Source organism: Typopeltis vanoorti, chromosome 6 (genome assembly GCF_054136105.1).
Source record: "Typopeltis vanoorti isolate ZY-2024b chromosome 6, IOZ_Tvanoo_1.0, whole genome shotgun sequence".
Taxonomy (NCBI): Eukaryota; Metazoa; Arthropoda; class Arachnida; order Uropygi; family Thelyphonidae; genus Typopeltis; species Typopeltis vanoorti.
In genome coordinates this window covers 54,593,799-54,617,216 of record NC_143554.1, presented here as the reverse complement: position 1 = coordinate 54,617,216, position 23,418 = coordinate 54,593,799, and the positions used below count along the sequence as shown (strand labels likewise).

The window sequence follows — 23,418 nt, the reverse complement described above, 5'->3', positions numbered from 1 at the left end:
ATAACATGTGAATGTGATGTTTCTTATTTTGGACAAACTGGCCGTTCTGTTGAAAAAAGAATTAAAGAACATCAATATTATGTTGATTACAACAAACCTCAGAAGTCTGGTCTAGCACAACACAATATTAACACTGCCCATAATATCCAATGGGATTAGGCTATTCTTCTTCATAGATGCAGGTTTAAATATGAATGCCTCTTTAAAGAAAGTTGTGAAGCTGTTTTACACCGACCGAATTTAAATCGAAATGATTCTCTCTCTCTCTCTCTCTCTTGAAGATCTGGGAGATTTTATTTTATGTAATCATTAAAAAAAACAATTATCTTAAATATTAATTATTTATTAATTTCTTTCATTTCCTAGCTCGCGACAATAATGTATTTTAATAGGTGATCCACCGAATGTTCGTTACTTGTATTCCATTCCTATTTGTTTGGAATGCTGAAGATGTACTATTAGTTTTAGTATGAAATATATGTACCTTATTTATTAATTAAAAGTTTTTACTGTGACTTGCGTGTATTTTAATAATTATTATTTATGTACACAAATGCTAAGAGTATAAGAAATAAAGGGATAAAGTTTGTTGCATTAGTGAATATGTTGCAACCTCAGATTGTAGGCATTAGTGAGACCTGGCTATCAGAAGCAAACATGCTAACTGGTATCAAGTGTAAAGGATGTATAGACAGGACAAGAGAGGAGGGGTGTGCTGTTAATGATATTGGATTACTTGAATCCAATTCGAATTTAGACCTATGAATGCAATACTAGTAACTGTTTTTCATATGGCAGTGAGTATGAAACCGTCTGGTGTGAGGTGGAGTCTACTAAGATCAAATTCATAGTGGGCTGTTGTTATAGACATGGTGGATCAGTTGCTAGTGAATGCATCACAAAGTAAAGATGAGTGCAAAACGAGTAATCATAATGGAGTATTTTAATTATCCAAACATTGATTGGGTAGCATTAAATCTCACGAGAAGAATGAAATTGAATTTATTGAGCATTTGACGGAACTTGAGATTAAAGATCATTGTATCTGATTATAATGTAGTAGTGGGTTTCAGTTGAAGATATAACTATTCTGCCTCCAGTGAATGATAGTGATTATGCTGTACTCACTTGGAAAGTGACTAAGTTTATAATTGTTCCATTTAGAAAAAAGGTTACACGCTATACTATAAAGCACGAAATTATGACCAGCTGAGGAGTATGGTGCATTCATCTATGTGGTATTGGTTGTTGCATGGAAGGGTTAAAAAATACTTCAGTGATGTAATATTGGAATGTGTCCCTAGAGTATTATGAATAAATAGGATAAGAGTGAAATGAATGTGTAATCTTATTATGCAAGTGAAAAAGATGCTGTGGAAGGAATATGTAGGGACATCATATTCCTACATATAGTAGAGACTGATGGGATATCAGTCGCTACTATGGCCTTTGACCAGGCTATAGAATTTGAGTCTCAGAACAGGGAAGATTCCACAGGAGGGAAAAGCATGATGGTAATCCCATTGCACAATGGTGATGCAAAGACTGATGTATCCAACTATCGACCTACAGTATCTCAGAAGTGGTGGTGGTGAAGAGTTTGAAACAGTTGGTTAGGACTCACATTCAGAAATGGGTTGATAAAGAATCTGTACTTTACAGTGAACAGTATGTGCTAATGAAGGTCATGTTTTAGCTCACATTCTATAATAATGTTAACATCGGATTAGACAAGGGGTTGGATACACCATGATGCTTTTGGATTTTGCTATGGCTTTTGACAGAATACAGCATGGAAGATTGATTGTTGCATAAATTGGAGAATATGGGATTGGATTATAAAATATTGGCATGGATAAAAGAATGGCTGACTGACAGATATCAAAAAGTAGTGTATGGGGGATGTGAAGCTGCAAGATTTAAGGTAACCAGTGGTGTGTCACAAGGATCATTCCTTGGTCCAGTGTTATTCAATCTCCATTAATGACATTGGGAAGAATTTGACATGTGAAACAGAGCTGTTTGCTGATTCTGCAAAGATAGGCAGGTAATCAGGAATGCGGCTGATATGTACTTGTAGAATTATTTGAATAAGCTAGAACTGTGAGTATGTGAAAATGGTTGTCAGTTCACATTGAATAAATGTGAACTGACTATATTTGTTTAGGTTAGGAGAATGCTTGAAACATCAGTTTGAAGATCGGCTTTAAGATCATCTCCTATATAGTTGTAATACTTTTTTCTTTTTTTCTTTTCTTTTGCAACATCAGGGGATGACAAATTGAGACTTTAGATCTTTTGTTCATTGCAATTTGAATTAATTGTTTCACTTACTTGTTGTCACTTGTTAACTGCAACATGTATTGTGCTCTGAAGATGCTAGTTTAAAATCCAGCAAAATATTGACCAGTTAAAAAACATCTCTTTAATAATTTGTCGTAACACTGTTAAAATAAGTTATGAATAATGTTCAACACCTAAGATTGTCTATTAAATTGATTATCCTACACATGGAAATGATATTGTATGCAAAGCACGACAGATCACTGAGTTGAAACTGAAATTGACCAGATAATTGAACAGGTCAGCTTCCTCAAATGATACTGTGATAACAATATTATCCCTGCTTTTTTACTGATGGACGAGTTTAGCGCTCCTGTAGGAACAAATTACTGCTACCTGCATAGAGCTTAACCAAGTTAAACAGCATTGTAACAGCTCTACATGAAGAACTATTTAATGCTTTAAATTCTGAATGAACTGTTCACTGTTTTATAACACATCTCAAAGTTTTGCCAAAAAAAAAAAAAAAAAAAATTCACAAAAGTTAAAAGCAGGCACTTAAAGAAATTTGAAATCCTACAACAGCACCAAAGTATTACACTCCAACTTTGATGAGATCACATGGTTATAAATTTATCATCACCAATACCTACAAAAGAAGCTAACAATGCTCTCAGTTGTCATAACTTCGTTGTTAATACCTAAAGAAGTTCCAATGCTACAAATTATGATGAACAGAGAATGGGGCATCTACAAACTTCCACCTTCAATATCCAGTAATGTGCATTTAGACATAGCTGGCATCCTACATAAATCTAAAGCAGCTAAAAGTAATACACCACAGAGTGAAATAGCTGCTTTTAAAAAAGTTATCATCATCATTTATTTCCTGATATGTACACCTCAAGGGATGTTCAGATTACTATGACAGCACTACATGGTTAACCACACTACCGGCCAAGACGTCTATAGACGTCAAGGTTATCATGGATGCGAAAGTGTATGAGTATGCATATTTGATCCATAATGTCCGGTACGGTGGTTAATTTTACTTCATTATTAATCTCCTATCAACAATTTCTCTCCAAATCAATCTATTACTTGTGAGCACTCCAATATTGTCACATCTAACATTTCTTGCTTCTAAGGCACTTCTGAATGAATCAATCCACCTAGACCCTGCTGTTCCATTAAATCTAATAATTTTAATCTTAGTATGTGGGGTGCTTAAGGGTCAGAGCTGTATAACTGAGAGGAGACCTCACCATAGCCGTTAAAGGAATGCGGAGAACCGACCAGGGCTTCTGACCTAATGTCCAGTCCTCACCTTATCGTGGTGCACTCTGTTGGGTATATACTTGGATACCGAACGAAAGAGGATGGGCTGGCAATTTGGGATTTAGCCGACCAAATTGTATTCTTATTGGCTTAAACCAATATAGAAAATGATGGTGCAGCATGACAAAATTTCATGCCAGCTGGGGCGTCGCCTGGTTAAACAAGGCCCCATTGTTTTCGAGAGGGAACCAGGGCGAACAGCGAAAAGTCAGCTACTGGAACAAATCTGAAAGCACACCCCAACTCAACATCACCAGAGTTAAAGATTGGTACTGTCAACATAAGAAGCCTGAATAGCAAAGAAATGGAGCTATCTGAGGAATTAGATAAGTAACAGATCAACATAATAGAGGTGACTGAAACAAAAAAGACAAAAACTGGTTAGATCTTTCTGAGCAATAAATACAAAATGTTATATTCAGGAAATGTCAATCAAGGAAAAGAAGGAGTAGCCATCGTATTCAACACAAAATATGAGGCTAATCTTCTTGAATGGCAGGCAGTCTCAAGTAGAGTGATGTGGGCAAATATGAGAATGAGGAACTGGACAATGAGACTCATTTGTGCCTTTGGTCCCACAGAAGGTTTTACTAAGGTAGAGTTAGAGGAATATTTCTGATGCTTTAGAAAAAGCAACTGACACAATGAAAAAGGAAAAGTTGGTCATTATTGGGGATCTAAATAGTAGAGTAGGAAATGATTGTGAGACATACAAAAATATTTTGGGAAAATTTGGAGAAACAAGCAAAGCTAATAATAATGGCAAATACCTGTTGGATTTCTGCTCAGGAGATGGACTGGTTATTACTAACACCATGTGCCAACATAAAAATGTGCACAAATTCGCATGGAGAGATGAGGCAAGGAATAAGAAAGTTTCAATTCTGTTATTGTTGATAGTGATGTTTTCTCCCTTGTGCATGACACCAGAGTGTACAGAGGATTTCAAATTGGAAGCGATCACTATTTAGTCTTGAGCAGGATAAAATTGAATTTCATATTGAAAAGAATAACATGTAAGAAAGTTTTAAAGTGAATAAAAGTTGAGCAGCTTTTAAGGTTTGATTCCAGTTGAGAACAGGAATCAAACCTTAGAGATTTAGTGGCAAGCTCTAAAGAAAACATTGATTAATTCTGCCAGAGAGGCATGTGGTGAGGTTGTATGCAAGGATAGAAAAATCAGAACTCCCTGGTGGACACAGGAAGTTAAAGAGGCAGTGAAAGAAAAGAAGAAAGCATGTCAAAAGTTCCTGGCAAATAAGTTAGCTTGTGCTCTTAGAGAATGTAGAGACAAATGTAAGAAAGCTAAACGCTGTGTAACTAGCTAAACAAAAGTCATGGGAGGACTTTGGCAAGAATATAGAAAATAAATATCGAGAAGGTGGTAAGATATTCTGGAGGTTGTTGAAGAAGCTTAGAAATGGAGGAAAGAGTGCTGTAAAAGGAGTTAGAGATGATAAAGGTGACATGAAAACAGGAGAAAAAGATATCCTTGAAGTATGGAGTAATTACTTTGAAAAATTAACACATAGCACAGTGGTAAAAAACACTCAACAGGCATACAGTCAGGAATACTTATCCATACTTGAAGTAGAAAAAGCCATCAAAGGCTTGAAACGTGGAAAGGCAGCAGGGGTAGATGATATTCGACCAGAAATGCTGAAGTATGGTGGTATAAAAGTCTTCCAGTGGTTGCACTGCATAGTTCAGAAGACCTTTACAGAGGGACGAATTCCTGATGATTGGAGTGGAGCTCTAATAGTACCCATATATAAAAAGGGAAATAAAACTGAATGTGAGAATTACAGAGGTATTTCCTATTTCCCTACTGAGTGTTCCGGGCAAGATTTATACTGACCAGAAGCAGTTGAGAAGAATTGTGGAAGAAAAGCTTTGTGAAGAACAAGCTGGATTCAGGTCAAATAGAGGCTGTCAGGATCAGATCTTCACTTTACGACAATTAGTTGAGAAAGCATGGGAATATAACAAATATTCGTATTTAAGTTTTGTCGATCTAGAAAAGGTATATGACAAGGTGCCAAGAGAGAGAGAGAGAAGCTATTCAATACAGTTATATGGTGTCAATAAGGTATATGGGGCATTATATCAAGCAATACTTAGTCTTTATTTGAGTTGCAAGTCAGCAGTTAGAATTGAAGGAAGTACAGAAGATGGTTTAATGTTAAATTTGGTGTGAGACAAGGATGTACATTATCCCCTCTGTTATTCATTATCTATATGGATCACATTATGAAGGAAAGTGGTACTAAACATGATATCAAAATTGGAGATGTTAATGCCAGCTCTCTGCTTTATGCAGATGAAGTTATATTTCTAAATAAATCTGCTACAAATCTCCAAGATTCTCGGACTAAATTGAATAACTGTTGTAATAGATATGGTATGAAGGTCAATAAAAAGACAAAGACAATAAAAATAGGCAGAATCGTTGAAAATGTCAACTGCGTCGTGAACAGAGAACTTGTTAAACAAGTAAAACATTTCAGCTACTTAGGCACGATTTTTAGTGAAGATGGTAAATTAAATATGGAAATGGACAATAGAATCAACAAAGCTGGTATGGTAGGAAGTTAATTGAATAAATTTGTATGGAATAAGAGAGAAATTAGTCAGAACACTAAATTAGCTGTATACAAGACAGTGTTCAAACCAGTTTTAACTTATGCATCTGAGAGCTGGGTCAGAAGTAAAACACTTGACCAAAGACTAGAGATCGCAGATATGAGAGTCCTGAGAAAGATTATAGGCATGAACAGATGACATCAATGGCAATCTTATATTAAAAACGAGGATATTAGGAAAGAACTTAACATTGTTAGCATCCATGAATGCATTAGCAGAGCTAATCTCAGGTGGTATGGTCACTTAAATAGAATGGGCGAGGAAAGATTAGCAAAACAAGTATTCTCTGCTAGGTTGGCAGGAAAAACGACCCAGAGGAAGACCAAGATATAGGTGGATTGATACTGTACAAAGTGCCTTAGACGATCGAAATATAAGATCTGATAATGTTGGAGTCTTGACAAGTAACAGACTGATTTGGAGGAAAATTGTAGATAGGAAATTAGTAATGATGTAAATTTTTCATGTAGTACTATCCTATCCTGCACACCCCTTGAGGTACATGGCAGGAATTTGATTGATAAGTTTTATGAAATTGATCCAAAGGAAATTTTTCAATATATGACAAATAGAGAACTTGGGGTCATTCATGGAACTTGTGTTAGATTGTAGTAAGGGTGTGCTGAATAGATTTTTTGTGTGAAGGATGATGAATGAGTGAAATGGATTGCCAGAATTAGTTTTGAGTAACCTGACAGTTAATTGGTTTAAGGAGAGGTATGATAGGTTTTTGTGTGTATGAGGTGGGTATCAAAAAATTTCCAGACTAGCTCCGTTTTGAGAAATTACTTTATTTATCTACATTTACACACTATCGCCTTCAAAATAGTCCCCTTGCATGTCAATACAGCACTCCCAACATTCTTTCCACTTCTGGAATGTGTCCTGGTCTTCTTTTCGAAGCATGTCTAGCACCTTCTGTGATTCGTGCTGGATCTCCGCAATGATGTCAAAACGGTGACCTTTGAGATGGCTCTTCTTCTTCGGGAACAGGACGAAATCGGCAGGAGCAAAATCTGGCAAGTAGAGTGGGTGCGGAAGTGAGATCATGTTGTTTCTGGCGAGAAACTCACGTGTGAGGAGAGCTCGGTGACAGGGTGCATTGTTGTCGTGGAGCATCCAGTTTTTTGCGTGCCACAGATCTGGTCGCTTTTGCCGAATGTCCTCCCTCAGATGCTTTAAAACCTGGCAGTAGAACACACTATTGATGGTCTGGCCCCTGAGGACGAATTCTCAATGCACTTGGTCGAGGTGTGGACCTGCCTTGCTTTTTCGGTCATGGAGATGATGGGCTCTTCCACTGTGAAGACTGTTGCTCCATCTCAGGGTCGTACCCATACACCCAAGTTTCGTCACTGGTAATGATCCTCGAATTTCACGGTTTTTTCAAACTTGAATTTCACGTTTGCTCTTTGTTCTAACTTGTTGTCCATGATGAAATCACAGATGTGGTAATGCAGGTGGTCAGAATAGCATCAGTTGCACAGCTCCCGATGTACACAGGACGATGTATTTTGGCACACTGACTTATGAAGTTAGGTGCTCCCTGTGACTGTGCGTGCAGTCACAGGGAGCACCTTTGATATCACCTCGTATAAGAGTTAGTGGTGAGGATCTACAATGAGTCTCCAGATTCCATGGAGATACTGTATGATAATAAGGCAACTCTTGAGCTGAATATCATCTTTACTCCTAGGTCATATTTTTTTTTACAATAAATCAAAATGTGTGTCAATTTTAAAGCAAAGTTTTGATCATTTTAGCTTCGTAGGACATGCATTATTGAACTAACTTTTGCCAATAATTGAAATAATTTATCTGATGCCATACAAGTTCTTTCTTGATTTTTTCCAGTTTTTACTAAATGCATGCCATCTGTATTGTCTCTTTCAAGATGTCTTGTGATATTATAATTTGAAATGGGCTGCCATTGAATGCATCTTTTCTGAATATGTTTAAGAGGGCAGGGGAAGATAGAGAGAGAGAGAGAGGTGATAGGTATTTAGACATTTAGTGACATGGTGGGGACTATTCCTTAATGCATCCTTGGATTTTCTGGAGGGGGCTCATAATAATAAGAATTTGCTCTCATCAGGGGTTATTAATCCACTGATTTTGCTGCCTGCTCACATTATTCGACATTATATATAGGTAGTCCTCGACTTACGACAAGGATCTCTTCCAACATCTCTGTCGTAAGTCAAGGACTTTTTTTTTTAATTCTTGATTTGTTTGATTTCTGTGTTATTTTCATAAATTATGTTTCTATTTAACTTAAAACGGTTAAAAATAAACATTTATAAATTATTTATTAGCACATACACATATAAATATATAAATACAAAATTAAGAAAGAAAAATTTAAGAAAAATACACATAAACACATATCTAAAATGGTGCACTTACTTTAATTTGAAAATCCTCTAAATATTAGTTAACAGAAACATAAACAAAAAACTTATTAAAGGTGTCTTTCATTAGATGGGTGAGTAATTGTCGTTGATTTTGACGATATGGTTATTTCTCGCGATCAGGAGTAGCTTTTTTAGTCAGAAAATTGGTTAATTTTGTCTGTTGGGTTTTTGTTTCCTTTTCTTCTTCATATATTTCTGGATAACATCTGACTGCTTCTCAAATTTGCTTTTTGACTTTGGCGAAGCGATCAGTGTCTTGATCCATATTTTGAGTAGCTGAAGTCGTTGATTTAGTTTGGAAAATACTTCAGCTAATCCTTTTACAGTCAATTTTTTAATTATTTCTCTTCTTCATCTTCCTCATTATTCCTTTCTTCTTCTACAACTCTTTCGTTTTGGAAAATCAAGTCTTGATCAGTCAGTTCACTTTCTTCGTAATCTGATAATTCTTCTATATCAGTAATATTGATTTCTAGATCTATTTTTTTTGCAATTTCAATGATTTCTTCACCAATTTTTTCTAACCTACTATGCTCACTGTACTTTTCAAACGTCTCTTGCTGTAGTAACTTCTTCCAAATTCCTCGCATACATTGTTCCAATACTTCCTTCCATGAAGTTGCAATGTTCTGGATACATATGTTAATATTGTAATTTTTCCAAAAATAGCATAATGTTATAGTATCATTGCCCATTGCTGTTATTTCTTGAGAAAATGTAAGTTTCAGATATGTCTTGAATAATATGTATTGAATGTAGTAATTGAACCATGATCCATAGGTTGAATCACAGCTGTTGTATTGGGCAGTAGATACATCACATTTATATTTTCATTCAAATCGCCAATGTGAAGAGGATGTCCGGGAGCATTGTCAAGCAGCAATAGAATTTTAAAAGGCACGTACTTCTGGAATAAAACAATTTAAGAACCAGTCTTCGAATAAAAACAGTTCATCCAAGCCTTAGAATTACTCCTGTAGTAAATCGGCAACTTATTCTTGTCAATGTTTTTCACAGCTCTGGGGTTTTGTGAATGGCAAACAAGAAATGGTTTTAATTTAAAACTAGCAGCATTTCCTCCAAGAAGAAGCGTAACCCTATCTTTAAATGCCTTAAAACCAGGTGCCGATGTAGCTTCTCTGTGAAATGTTTGTTCCAGCATTCTTTTCCAGAACAGTCCAGTTTAATCTACATTAAAAATCTGCTCTAGCAAATAGCCTTCATCTGTTATCATCTCTTTCAGATTTTTCTTGAAAATTTTGGCTGTTTCAAAATTGGAACTAGCAGCTTCTCCCGTTATTCATATATTATGTAAGTTAAATCGGCTTTTGAATCTATAAAACCAGCCTTTACTAGCATTAAATGTATGCTAGCCGTATTTATCTTCTTGTTGTTTCCTAAAATTGTAAAATACTGTGATGCATATACAAAAGCAATGTGATATATGTATGTATATGATGACAGCAAAGTTAAATTAGAGAATTTTTAATAATAATTTTTGGCCGTCGTAAATACGAATTGTTGTAAGTCAAGGACTACCTGTATATTTATGCGAATCTCACCCATAAAAGTTAACATATCATGCATTAGCACAGTGGGGTGTGCTAACAGTTAGATAATCTTGTTTAGAGACCAAGCGTGGAATTTTTCAAGTGCTCTTAGGTCTATTCAGTAAGCAGGATGATAGTCTCACACAGGCAGTGAAATTCATTTACCACCCAATGACATTCACTTACATCTATGCTTGCAGTATTGGTTGGGTACATTGGCCATCCGGACTGGCAAATGATAGTTTCAAAGTTTAGTGACAAATATCCATTTAGACACTGTGATCTTTATTTGTGTGTTGAGTACATTAAGTGCTGTGAGGACATCGTGTTGGAGGTTTAATGGAATATTTATAGCACTGGGAAAGGATTAAATGTGATGATGAAAAAAAGATGTCTGAGACAAAATATTGGAAGCATTAAAAAAAAAAATCAGTTTAATCCTTTTCCAGTGTTGTAAATATTCCATTAAACCTCCAACATGATAATCTTTATTTGATTGATTATGTTTCCAACATCTTTTAAACTCACTGAATTAAAGTAGGTAGTTTGGTTTAGGTTGTTTTGGAATTATGGTCAGAGCAACTAAGGATATGAGGCCATTGTTTCTGTTTGCTAATTGCATATTCTTTTGACTCATGTGGCTGTTTTGCAGGATAAAAAAATGTGAATTTCTCAATTAAATAGAGTAGATTCTGGATTTAGGTGGTTGAATTTTGGTTGTGCCATTACACTTTAAATAAATAAATGATTATTTTCTGATGTGGCTACTACCAGTACTTAGCTTCTTACAGATTGCACCATGAAAAATTAGTAGTAGAACAGAATATCGACGTATCTAATTCTCGATTAATCTGGGTATTAATATGCTGTAGGTTCCTAGTGTTTCATGAGTAGCATTACTGTTAGAAAAAAAGTCCACTCTCTCAAAAGCAAGTGGAGTAAAATTACCAGACAAAAATTATTAAAACACTTAAGGAATAGAACAACATAGTTAAAGATATAAATTAAATTAAACTTTAATAAATATTTTCCGATATTTCGGCAACGTCACGTTGCCATTTTCTAAAGGAACTTACAAAAAAAGTTACGTGCACGTAGGCACTACAACACAGAAACTGGGAATGAAGAGATGAAGCTATTGTTCTCCTAACAGTCCTGATGGTGCCCTGTAGCGGGCTAAGTAGGTGTTCTTGGCCGTTGGGCTGAAGGTCTGCAGATGCAGGCCTCCCAAATTTGGGGCAGTCGCATACAACCAAATTTGTTGAGGTTTGGAGAATTTCTTAGGGCTGAGGCTGATTCCATAAAGAGTCTTTCAAATTTGTATTTGCTACGGTGTATCACTGTAGCTTTCTTCCACCGTATTCTGTGGCGTGTATCCAGAGCATGGTCCGCAAGCCCAGAATGACTGTATTTGTGAAAAACAGATGTAGTCCTTGTGTTCCGAAATTCTGATATTTGCTGTCCTGCCTGTTTGGCCAAAGTAAGACAGTTTACAACTGCAAGGGACCTGGTAAACACCAGGTCCCTTGCAGTTGATTAATTTTTTATATTTATATTTAATTTATATAATTAAATTAATTTATATCCTTAACTACGTTGTTCTATTCCTTAAGTGTTTTAATAATGCATAACCAACGTATAAGCCTGTCTACGAGAATCAGACAAAAATTAATAAATTGCAATCAAGAAGTATAGTAGCCTCCTAGTTTGTATCATGATTAGAAAGCAATTTATTGAATGTGAAAGGAGATCAAAGCAAGGCTAAAGTAAGAAAAGTAATGATGAAATAGAAATGATCACATAATAAATAATATGGAAAACAGTAGTGTTGACATGAAACCTAAGAAGAACTCCTGCATACCACTTAAAAGAATGTTTCTGGAAATGATTAATAATAAACTAAAATTTAGATTAAATGGTTATTAATGTTGATAAAATTTTCACGTATGCAGTTATTACACATCAGCTGAAATGTTTTAAGTAGATTAAATAATTGATACAAAATGACAAAGTAATTTTATAACAATGCGTTAACTATTATTCTTTCAGAAAACCATTCAGATTTACCAGAAGAAATAAAACCAAAATCTCTAATATCTTTTGAATATGTTATTCCTATTTCTGCAAATAAGGCTTACAACATTGGCAATTTGAAGGACAAAATTCGCAGTACTATTGATTATCATTATGAAATGAATAAAGCAGCCAGACAAACTACAGAACTAATAATAGAAGGCAATGAAAACAAGCAGAATACCAAAGAAATAATTATATAATAGTATTCCAATGTCTCCAAAAATTGTAAGTTATTTAAAATTTTGAATTGTAATTTCTAAACACTTAAATTTAATTATTATATAATTAATTAAAATGTATTATAACAAAAGTTTTAGCTGGCAAATGATTATTAGCCAATGCGATACTACAAGTACTCTGCAAGCCTACATAAAAATATCAGCCGAACAAAGCCCCTAGTTATCAGTCCTTGGTCCACACAGTGTATTCATATGCCATAGGTTGGTATGTTTTACGAATAGAATTGTCAATATTGAATGAGAAGGGGGTGGGGGACTTAAAAACAGATTAAAACAAAATGAAACAAATGTTCTGTTTTATTTTGTGAACAAATTCATAAAACAGTTATTTGCTTAATGCATCATATGCCACATGCTGAGAAATCATGCATGCAACATGATGTTTAGAAGAAAAAATTATAGAGTTAGATTTTTAAAAAAAATTAAAGCAGAATTAAAAGTTGGAAAAAAAATATAACCAGGCAGTCATCAATTTGAACCAAACTGAGTGCAATCCCAGCTGATTGTGTGAAGTTCATCCAACAGAGTACTTCAACTGGATTAATTGTGGACTGTCATAAAAAAAAAGATATGCATTTCATAATCACATTCTTGAATAGTGGCATAATGCATTATCAGAGTGATTCCTAGATAGGGATATATAGGCTCAGTGTATATATATATATATATATATATATATGTATATATATGTATGTATGTATGTATGTATATATATATTTAGTTGTTATTTTTTTTTTGAAACAGATTAAATTACTATAAGCCAAGAGATTTAAAAAAAAAAAAAAAACCTTTTAATTTAAATAAACTGTACAAATAGTTTCATCTTCTAAGAAGACTTCTTCTGGTGCATAACTTGAGGGAACTGCCAACAAACAATGCAGGCAAAGAGAAAAAAAAAATTCTATACTTTAAAGCTTTTAATGTTTGTAGTGTTCTTTGTATCTCTTCATTGTTGGGCATGCGCACGCATACAAGGTCTCGTGAATGCTAAAGTTGGATAGAAACACAATGACAGCCTGAGAGATTATAGCTGAGGTCAGTGTTGAGATGTACTGGATGGAGGATGATTTTTTTTTAGATTCTACAATTCTTCTGTCCAGTTGATCATAACATCAAAAGATATTTTCCAATTTGTCCTATATGACTGGATGACTGATGGTTTTCATTGTTAGCATTAGAAGAATTCAAGACGTTCGACAGAGCACTTGCTCTGGTTCTGCCATATGTGACATCTCTTTTATGTTCCTCTAGATGTAATTCAATGGATTTTTCCATCTAGCCAAAATAAGGCATGTTGCAGTTTCACCAAATACGTTAAATGCTAGAATATTTTGGATTGTTATGTGTTTTGCTTGGGTGTACTGAGCAAGGAACATGGTCTAAGAGGAATGAAAGAAGGGTGGATGTTATACTTTTTAAGAACTTTGGCTAATTTTGGCAAAACAGAACTGATATACAGGAATCTTGTATATCACGGTTTTGAACAGTGCTGGTTTTATTATTACACTTATCATTATTACACTGACCGGCAACTCCCGGGTTTGAGAGCACCATTTATGCAGTAGTTATTCACTTGGCTCTCACGTAGACACATTCTTTCCCCGTGGCATTTTATTATTTATGTTAATATTAGTATTTAATATTTTTTTATTATTTAAGTATGAGTGAAAAGAGACAAAACAAAGAAGACACTGTTGGAGTAACAAAAAAATGCAAGTGGTTTACATTAGAGAAGAAACTTGAAATTATAAAATGGAACGAAAATGGGCTTTGTTTGCTAAAATAGCATGTGAGAATTCAATGAATGAGTCATCTGTATGTGCAATTATTCAGAGCAAAGAAAAGATTAACCAACATGGAATGAGCACCGCTTCTTATATGTCAAAAGTGATCACGAGAAATCGATCTTCTACAATGGAAAATATGAAACGCCTTCTAATGATCTGGATTGAAGATTGTAATCAGAAAAAGATTCCTTTAAGTCAAATGATAATCTAGGCAAAAGCAACAAGTCTATATGACAAAATAAAAGAAAATGAAAGCGAAAATGAAGGCGGTACAACCAGTGAAACTTTTATAGTAAGTTGTGAGTGGTTCTACAATTTCAAAAATCATATGGGACTCCATAACATAAGAATCCAAGGTGAAAGTGCAAGTGCTAACACGAAAACTGCAGAATTATTTCCCAATGAATTGATGGAGCGTATTGAGAAGGAAGGCTACACAGATGATCATTATTAACGCTGACGCGACTGGCTTGTTCTGGAAAAGAATGCCATCGCGCACATTTCTAACAGAGAAGGAAAAAACACAAGCTGGGTTTAAAGTGTCAAAAGACCGATTACACTTTTACTAGGAGGTAATGCATCAAGTGATTTAAAATTGAAGCCACTGTTAGTGTACAGAGCGGAAAACCCAAGAGCTCTTAAGGGCTTTACAAAGAACAATTTACCTGTTCATTGGTATTCGAATAAAAAAGCATGGGTGACTCGTTCAATTTTCGAAGACTGGTTTAAAACTTGTTTTGCCCTGAAGTTAAAAGCTATTGTAAAAAGAATGATATTCCTTTCAAAATTTTGCTTTTATTAGACAATGTGCCAGGCCATCCAACTCTATTGACTGACTTAGATGAAAATGTCAAGATTCATTTTTTCCCTCCAAACACAACATCAATTCTGCAGCCGATGAATCAAGGCATTATCTCCACTTTCAAGGCTTACTATTTAAGACAAACTTTTGCTCAAGCTATTAAAGCTGCAACAGAAGAAGATTCTTGGAAATGAATTTTGGAAGAAATTTAACATAAAAGATGCCATTCAAAAAATTTATGAGGCAAGAGGTGACTCAAAGCAACATGAGAGCCATATGACATAATATCTTGCTGCATTGTTCAAAGAACTTTGTTGCCTTTGCAACACACAAAGAGGAAATCTCAACAGAAATTGTGCAGATGGGCAAAGATCTTGGTTTTACAAGTTTAGATTGTGACAATGTGAACGAATGTATTGATTCTCATTCAAATGATCTGGATGATGAACCCTTTTGGAGTTGGAACAACAATGACCCTATGAAGCAGAAGAAGACCCCCACTGATGTCATGGTTGAAGAATTTTCCTTTGCTGACCTTTCAACTTTTGTGAGAAAAATAGACGATGCTTCTGACTTTCTCATAAATGCTGACTCGAATTTGGAAAGAGGGATCAAAGTGAGACAAAGTCTCGGTAATGCCATCAAATGCTACAGAGATGTAGTACTGTACTTGAAGAGACAAAAAAGACAAGGATGGTTCAACAAACACTAAAAGACTACTTTAGTAAAAAGAAAATTACTGTAATGCAAAATTGAAGCAATACTTGCTTTGTTTTCTACAACTTTTATATCAGTTTAAAAGGATTTTGTTTGTTATTTAATTAATAAAAATAACAATTTTTTTTTCATTTTAAAACATTTTTATTATCCCAAATTTTTGTAATCAACAAATTAAATTGAAAACCTTTATAAATAGACCTCGAACAACGCAGTTTTGCATAGCGTGGACGCTTCTTGCAACTAATTAACTGCGCTATACAAGGTATTCCTGTATATGGTAGTGATATGTAGCCTTTTTCACTATTTCTATCTTTAATATGGCAAGGAGGTAAATTGAATAGTAGCTTATTAATTTGTATGTGGGAGAATCAATGCCATCCACTATGGGACGTAATGGCACATTTTCCTTATGCATTTTTGGGAGTCCATAAATACCGGGGGGGGGTATGAAGTTAAATGGTTTTAATTTGTTAGTGATTTCTACAGGCCAAGAAGTGACCTTCTTAAGGAGCCTGTGGAGTTTTCTAATTTGTGAGTTGGTGGGATTGTACTCGATAGGGAGGTAAGTAGCCCGATCTAACAATAAAGCTTTCAGCTTACCTCTGTAATCCTTTTGGTTAAGCAATACTGTGGCGTTCCATTTATCAGCTTTGGTGATTATTATTTTCTTGTTTTTCTTTAATTCCAGTAGAGATTTAATTTCCATACTGGGCATGTTGGCTTTTGAAATCACTAACAAATTAAAATCATTTAACTCCATACCACCCCCCACCCGTATTTATGGACTCCCAAAAATACATAAGGAAAATGTGCCATTACGTCCCATAGTGGTTGGCATTGATTCCTCCACATACAAACTAGCTAAACATTTGGCCAAAGCTCCCTCACACTATACTGGCAACACACCTTCACACATAAAAAACTCAGCCCACTTCAAAGCCAGCATAGAAAACCTTACACTTAAACACACTGACATAATGGTTAGTTTTGAAGTCTCCTCCTTATTCACAAATGTCCAACTCAAAGAATCCTTAGAGCTGATCCAAGCTAAATTTCCTCCCGATATCCCAGTCCTTTTTCAGTTCACAATGAACTCGGGCTGTTTTGTTTGGCAAGGAAAATTCTACAAACAAATAGAGGGGACAGCCATGGGTTCTCCACTCTCCTCAGCCTTGGCCAACTTTTATATGGAGACTTTTGAAGGAAAGCCTTAAACTCTGCCCCACAAAAACCAACCATTTGGCTTCGCTATGTTGATGATGTGTTTGCTATTTGGCCACATGGCTCCAATGCACTCCTCTCCTTCCTAACACATATAAACAACCAACACCCCAGAATCAAATTCACCCTGGAAGAAGAAAAAATACAACTGCCTTCCTTTCTTAGACACACTAGTCACCTGCCAGCCTGATGGAACCTTGGTTTTCTCAGTCTATAGAAAACCCACCCATACAGGCAAATACATTCACCAACAATACAATCCCACCACCCCTCCTCACAATAATATGGAGTCATTAAGACACTACACAACAGGGCTAAACTTATCTGTTCAAATGACAATGCCCTAACCACAGAACTAAACCACATTCTCAACACTTTCTCAGCCAATGGCTACCCCCCCCCCCCCCCCAAATCCAAAAAATATTGAAACCAGTAAACCACAACCCTCCCCCCCCCCCTCACAACAAGGATTACTCTAAATCCATCACCATACCCTATATCCGAGGCACCTCAGAAAAAATTACAAAAATCCTAAAAAAAAACATGACTTAACTTCATGTTATAGACCATATAAAAAATTGGCATCCCTTATCTGCTCTACTAAAGACCAACCTTCCCCCCGCCCCCAGACCTGCCTTGTGTATACCAGGTCCCTTGCAGCTGTAAGCTGTCCTACTTTGGCCAATATCAGAATTTCAGAACACAAGCACTACATCTGGTTTCACCAGTACAGCCACTCTGGTCTTGCTGACCATGCGCTGGATACCTACTATAGAATACGGTGGAAGAAAGTCACGATAGTACACCATAGTATATACAAGTATGAAAGGCTTTTCATGGAATCAGCTTCAGCCCTAAGAAACAATCTGAACCTCAACAAATTTAGCTGCATGAGACTTCCCCAAATTTGGGAAACCTACATCAGAAGACCTTCAGCCCAATCGCCCAAGAATACCAACATTGCCCACTAGGGGGCACCATGAGGACTTTAGGAGAAATAATAGCTTCCTGCTTCTTCCTCATTTACTGTTTGTTGTGCCTGTGTGCACATGTCTTGTTCTTATGTTTCTTGAAAATGGCATGACGTTGCCGAAATACTGAAGTATATTAAAATTTATTTTAATGTATATTCTAGTGACGTTGTAATTTCCTTAAATTACTTAGTTAAAAATGCATAACCAACATCTAAGCCTTTCCAAATATTAAATTTTGTGTATGCTACTTCATTATAATTTGCACAATGTCTAACCATATTGTGGCCAGTAGGGGTGGTTAATGCTTCCTTTTCATACACCTTTCAGTGAAATCAGCCAGTGACCCAAGTTAAGGATAATATAGTATACATAAACTTATTATAATAGTATTGATAATATTTCTCTCTGAGATTAACCGTCTTCTAAAGATTTTGAAGTGTAGTTGTCCATTAGTATTCCTGTTCCATTTTCATATTTGTTAGTACTTGCGTTTATTTCTCAAGAACATTATTCCAAGGATTAATTCCATGTTTAAATTTCTGTAGCTGTTGCTGCTATTCATGTCAAAATTTCTGGAACATAAAAACTACGTAGACACTGAATATAAACAAATAATTTACTAGCTTTAATTATTTACAGCTAATGTTTCGCTAGCTAAAGTAGCATTATCAGAGGCAGTTTAGCATTACACAATCAGTGAAGAAAACTAAAATGACATGGATAACAAGGACAGTCACATCACGGCGATGCTCTTTGTGGTGATTCCATTGTTATTGCTGATGCTGATAGATAGATAGGGCAGTGGTGTGCCAAAAGCTGTTTAAAATTATACCATCCATTTTGTTGCAGTTAATCTTTCTAAACCTTATTCTCTGGGGCAGAGCAAATTTTGTCCTGAGGACAAGCACTGCACCTGTAACAACAGGCTCTACTCACATCATTCCAACAAAATGGATACAAAAAAAAAAAAAAAAAAACTGACCAAACTCTGTAAAAAGAACAACAAATACTTGTTTTTGTTTTATTTTTTATGTTTTTTGTTTAATTTTTGTTTCTTTTTTATTTAATTATTTATTTATGCTTTGTTGTTCTTATGATTTAATTGTTATCATTTCTTAGACTGTGCTGTCTCACAAAGCTTATCTACACTACAATGTTATTTCCCTCTATCTTAATTTGCATTCCCCCCTCCCTTATCTTCCTGCTCTAGATCTTTGTTCCTATCGCACATGTAGCACTCTAAATATAGTTATTGCCGTCTATACGATTGCAGTTGATTCAGTTTCTTTCACTCTCCAGTCTGACAAATTTATTATTTATGACTGTGCCAGTCAGACTGAATAATGAGAGAGTGAGGAATCAAAAAATGGATTAAAGGCAATATCTAGTCAAATTTCTCTTATCCATATAGCAAGTCATGGCAATATCTAATTAATACACAGGTTTGTAATTTTTTTCGAGACAATGCATTGGCAATGATCAGATCAGATTGTTGTTCAACAAAGCATTTATTCTAACTAGAAAAATTATAATTACATACTAGACAAGTAATGGAGAATAACTGTTTCTCCCAGCATAGCTAACTCCAGGAAATACAAAAAAAAAAAAAAACATACATTTCTGCCTTCGTGCAACTAACACAGTACTTAGTATCTTACAAATTTAGGACAATCCTTGCTTAACAAATACATACAGTTACTCATATCTACAATCCAAGAACATCGATATGATGTAGTTACTCACAGTTTTTTTCCTTATGAACAGTCTTTTACTATGAAAAAAGCTTCCATCAGAACATCTCGTATCTTTGCCTTGATCTGGATACTTCTTTTCTTTACTTGGACATTTCGGTACTCTATACCATCGCGGTTGTCCTGGCCCAAGTAGCAAATGATATCCTTCTTTCTTTTTTTTTTTCTTTCTTCCTTGGCTAGCAGCTGCCTGTTGTTTACAGTAGCAAGTAACTGGAGAGATTATGATTTCGCCTTTGATGTTTATCCACTGGACCCTGGGCAGTTGTGCTTGAGATCACGGCCTGCTATACTGTGTGATATATCAGCAGACATGCCTTGGGAACTGCCTAGAGATCTTCAGGGAGAAGGACCATTGACAAAACTATAACGATAAACCATGAGTGTACTCTCATGGTTAAGAAGTATGAACTACAGATCTTCCTGCCAAGAATTATTAATCATCTCTCTCTTTCTCAGTTCCTTAAAAGTCCTCCTCGTTCTTTGTTTTGACTCCGAAGTACCCGTGATCACCCTCTGGCACAATGACGTCACTCGTGTTCTTCTCTTTTGATGAAAGTCCTTGTTTTAGGTGCTAAATATTTGCAAGCTGTTGCTAACCTTTCCTTTTTGATGTGGTTATCTTATTTCTTCTTTAATCTGGCCAGCTTAATATCCTTTTTTTTTCTGACTCACTATACCAGCGTTTCCCAAATAGGGGGTCATGACCCAGTGTTGTGTCCCTATCTACGATTATTAAACTTTTCTTTAACCTTCTAAGTGAATCTCTAATTTTATCTTTATTCAAAACTTAACTATGTACGAGATATTATAAAATTCAAATATTTAAGATTTTTCTCCCCTTAGTGTCCCTAATATTTATGTTATACTGCGCCTTTCAGGACATTTAGTTTAGGATATATAATTCGAAAACAAGGAGCAAATACAAAAATATGTCTGAGTGTGAAACAATTAAGCAGTCGTGACCCTTTGTCTCGTAACTTAACACATTAATTTTCTGCGTGATTAGGTTCGTACATTTTTCAAGTGGTGCATTAGGCAGCAATTTCAAACAACTGTATTGTCAATGAAACAAAAGATTTATTTAAAATCTCAAACATGGTACAATTCAATTTCTATTATATAAAACACAATTCAATACTAAGAATAAAATTACACAAGCAAATTACAAGTATTAGGGCAAAATCCTGTATGGGAATTTGCGATCATGCCGTCATATCAGACTTTATACATATAAATATACATATATAATCATGGAACAAATTAACACTTTACTTAACCTTATACTAGTCAGAATGCTCTATATTGCTATAATGCCATGGACATTAACGTTTATATTCAGTTTACCTTATCTAACTTACAAAACAAAACAATATAGGTTAAACTATGCTTTCGCTATGCCCATACATACATACATTTGACCCTTAAGACACTCTCATTTGAAATACCATGCGCATACATGAATCTCTAGCACATGAATGCTTATCAAATAATATAAACTAGTTTACTCTCATTCTATTCTGATTTGTACTAAAGTCCTAGTATATCTTCGACTGTCTGGTAATTAACAATGATTGCAACTATATGCGATTTCAATTGATACAAGATTTTACAGTACCTTTCTAGGACGAACCCTGGTTTTCACGATCTATACCTTTCATGCTTGAATAAAGGACACACACAGGATCTTCTATTCTATCACCACAGAACTCCTCACGTGGGCATGGACTTCTGTATGGATTTTCTTTCCCTCGATATGAGTACTGGATGATGAGATGCATAGACAATTTCTTCCTTCTTGTAACTATACGGCATTCCTCGTCTCTTGCAATAGGAATACAGGATCGAATTCCCGCACACTTTGTTTCCTTGTTGCGTCAGACAGAGATAACTCCTACGCTGTCACTCAGGAAAACCCGTGTTCCCTATACGAAAATTTCATGAAGAAACTGAGGGGAAAAAAAGCCTTGTGGGAGGGTTCCTCACCCTTTTATCTGTATGGGCCCCTATCAGCACCTAATACAATTTCTCCCCCCCCCCTTACTGGAGTCGATCTCACTCACCAATTAAAGTCGTGTTTTTCTGCCCAAAACATGCTACTGTTCACTTGCACGCGACTCTTACTTCGGGAATTGACCTTCAGCGATCGTCATTTGTTTTAAGCTAGCCTCTATACTAAATTAATCCCCTCTTAGAATTTACTTGAATATTTTAATCTCCTTTTTTCAAGTGTTAAACTAGCCTCTCACATACAAATTCTTATCTCTAATCCTCTTTGTCTTACTTAACCTATTTTTTTCATATCCTTTTTTTTTTTTGTAATAAGATTCCCTTTTTTATTATTTAGTTAAACAAACAATTTCTGCTATAATTAATTTTCTTGGATGCAAGCATATTTTCTGTCTTTAAATATCTTGTATTAGCTACTTTCATAGGATGTTATATTTTTATTTATTTGTTACACCATGATAACTGAAATTATTACATTCTTGGTTATCATGGTGTAACATCAGCACCGGGTCACGAAAGCTAAATGCAGGGTCGCCTAAAAAAACTCTAGAAAATCTAGGTGTTTCATTTCACAAAACTCTAAAATACAAGTAAACAGCGTTTAATCGGGACTAATGAATAAATAATTTAATTAATAGAAACGAAAAATGCACCCTGTTCGTGTCACCATTTCACAGTCTCTTTGTTCGCGGTAAAGTAGCTCAACTAATGGCGAGGCTGCATGGTGGCAACCGCGCTACCAGCTGAATTGTTTGGTGGTCTGGCGTTTGTTTTACTCGCCCACCATGCACTCACTCTGCTTATTCGGTTTAAGTTAAGCATCGAGAGAGAGCGTATTTTTTTTGTATTTACTGATTACATGTACCTTGCCCGGTGGGTTTGGCTGAACAACCGTAATTATTATAATTGTTTCTAAATAATTTATTTCATTCTTTCTTCATCTCACTTGCCATTACCCATTTAATGAATCACATGCAGCCGGGCACAGGTTCTGAGAACAGCACTAACAAATGGCCACACGATGTGTTATCTGCTACTCTTACAAAAAAGATGTACTGAAGTTTCTAGTTAACAAACAACAGCATCACAGCAACTTATCTTCAATGTAAAAAATGCTTGAATTAAATTAAAAATACTTCAATGCTTGAGTCTATACAGCATAGTTTCTGTGAGAGAGGACATGTGATTCATTAGTTAGCGCCCGTTTTTATTCTAGCTGTCTCTGATTGCACTATTTGTTGAGAAATATATTACACAGACTGCAAAAGCCTCTGTACCTTACAGGGATACAATAAAACTACTTGTTTTTCTTGCATCTGCAGTATAGTGGCTGTTGGGGGAGGACGTGTTGTTTAATTATCTCCTCAACGTGAACATGTTTAAACATTTTTCGTGTGTGAGGCATGTGCAACACTTTTTAATGTCTTTTTTTTTGTAAAGTAAAATCAGGGGTGCCGAGTTATATGCTAGGTTGAGTTATTTTCGAGTAAATATAGTAAGCATTTCGCCGACAAGTTGACATCCTTCTGCTGTTTCCCTTGCTCATCTAACTTTGATGGTGAGTTACAATGCATAAATATTTTTCTCACTACTGTTTTTTTTTTTTTTTT

General features: G+C 35.4%; 1 protein-coding gene across 3 annotated transcripts in view; it reads left to right on the top strand.

The window, feature by feature from the left end:
• LOC150105461 (GTP-binding protein 10) overlaps nucleotides 1-23,418 on the top strand; it is a 210,743-nt gene that overhangs the window by 143,156 nt on the left and 44,169 nt on the right. For all 3 annotated transcript variants that reach the window (XM_090394162.1, XM_090394160.1, XM_090394161.1), the window contains exon 9: nucleotides 12,278-12,529. In XM_090394162.1, the coding sequence (XP_090250288.1) occupies nucleotides 12,278-12,504 (227 nt within the window). In that variant the 3' untranslated portion in view covers nucleotides 12,505-12,529. The remainder of the gene's footprint in view (nucleotides 1-12,277; nucleotides 12,530-23,418) is intronic.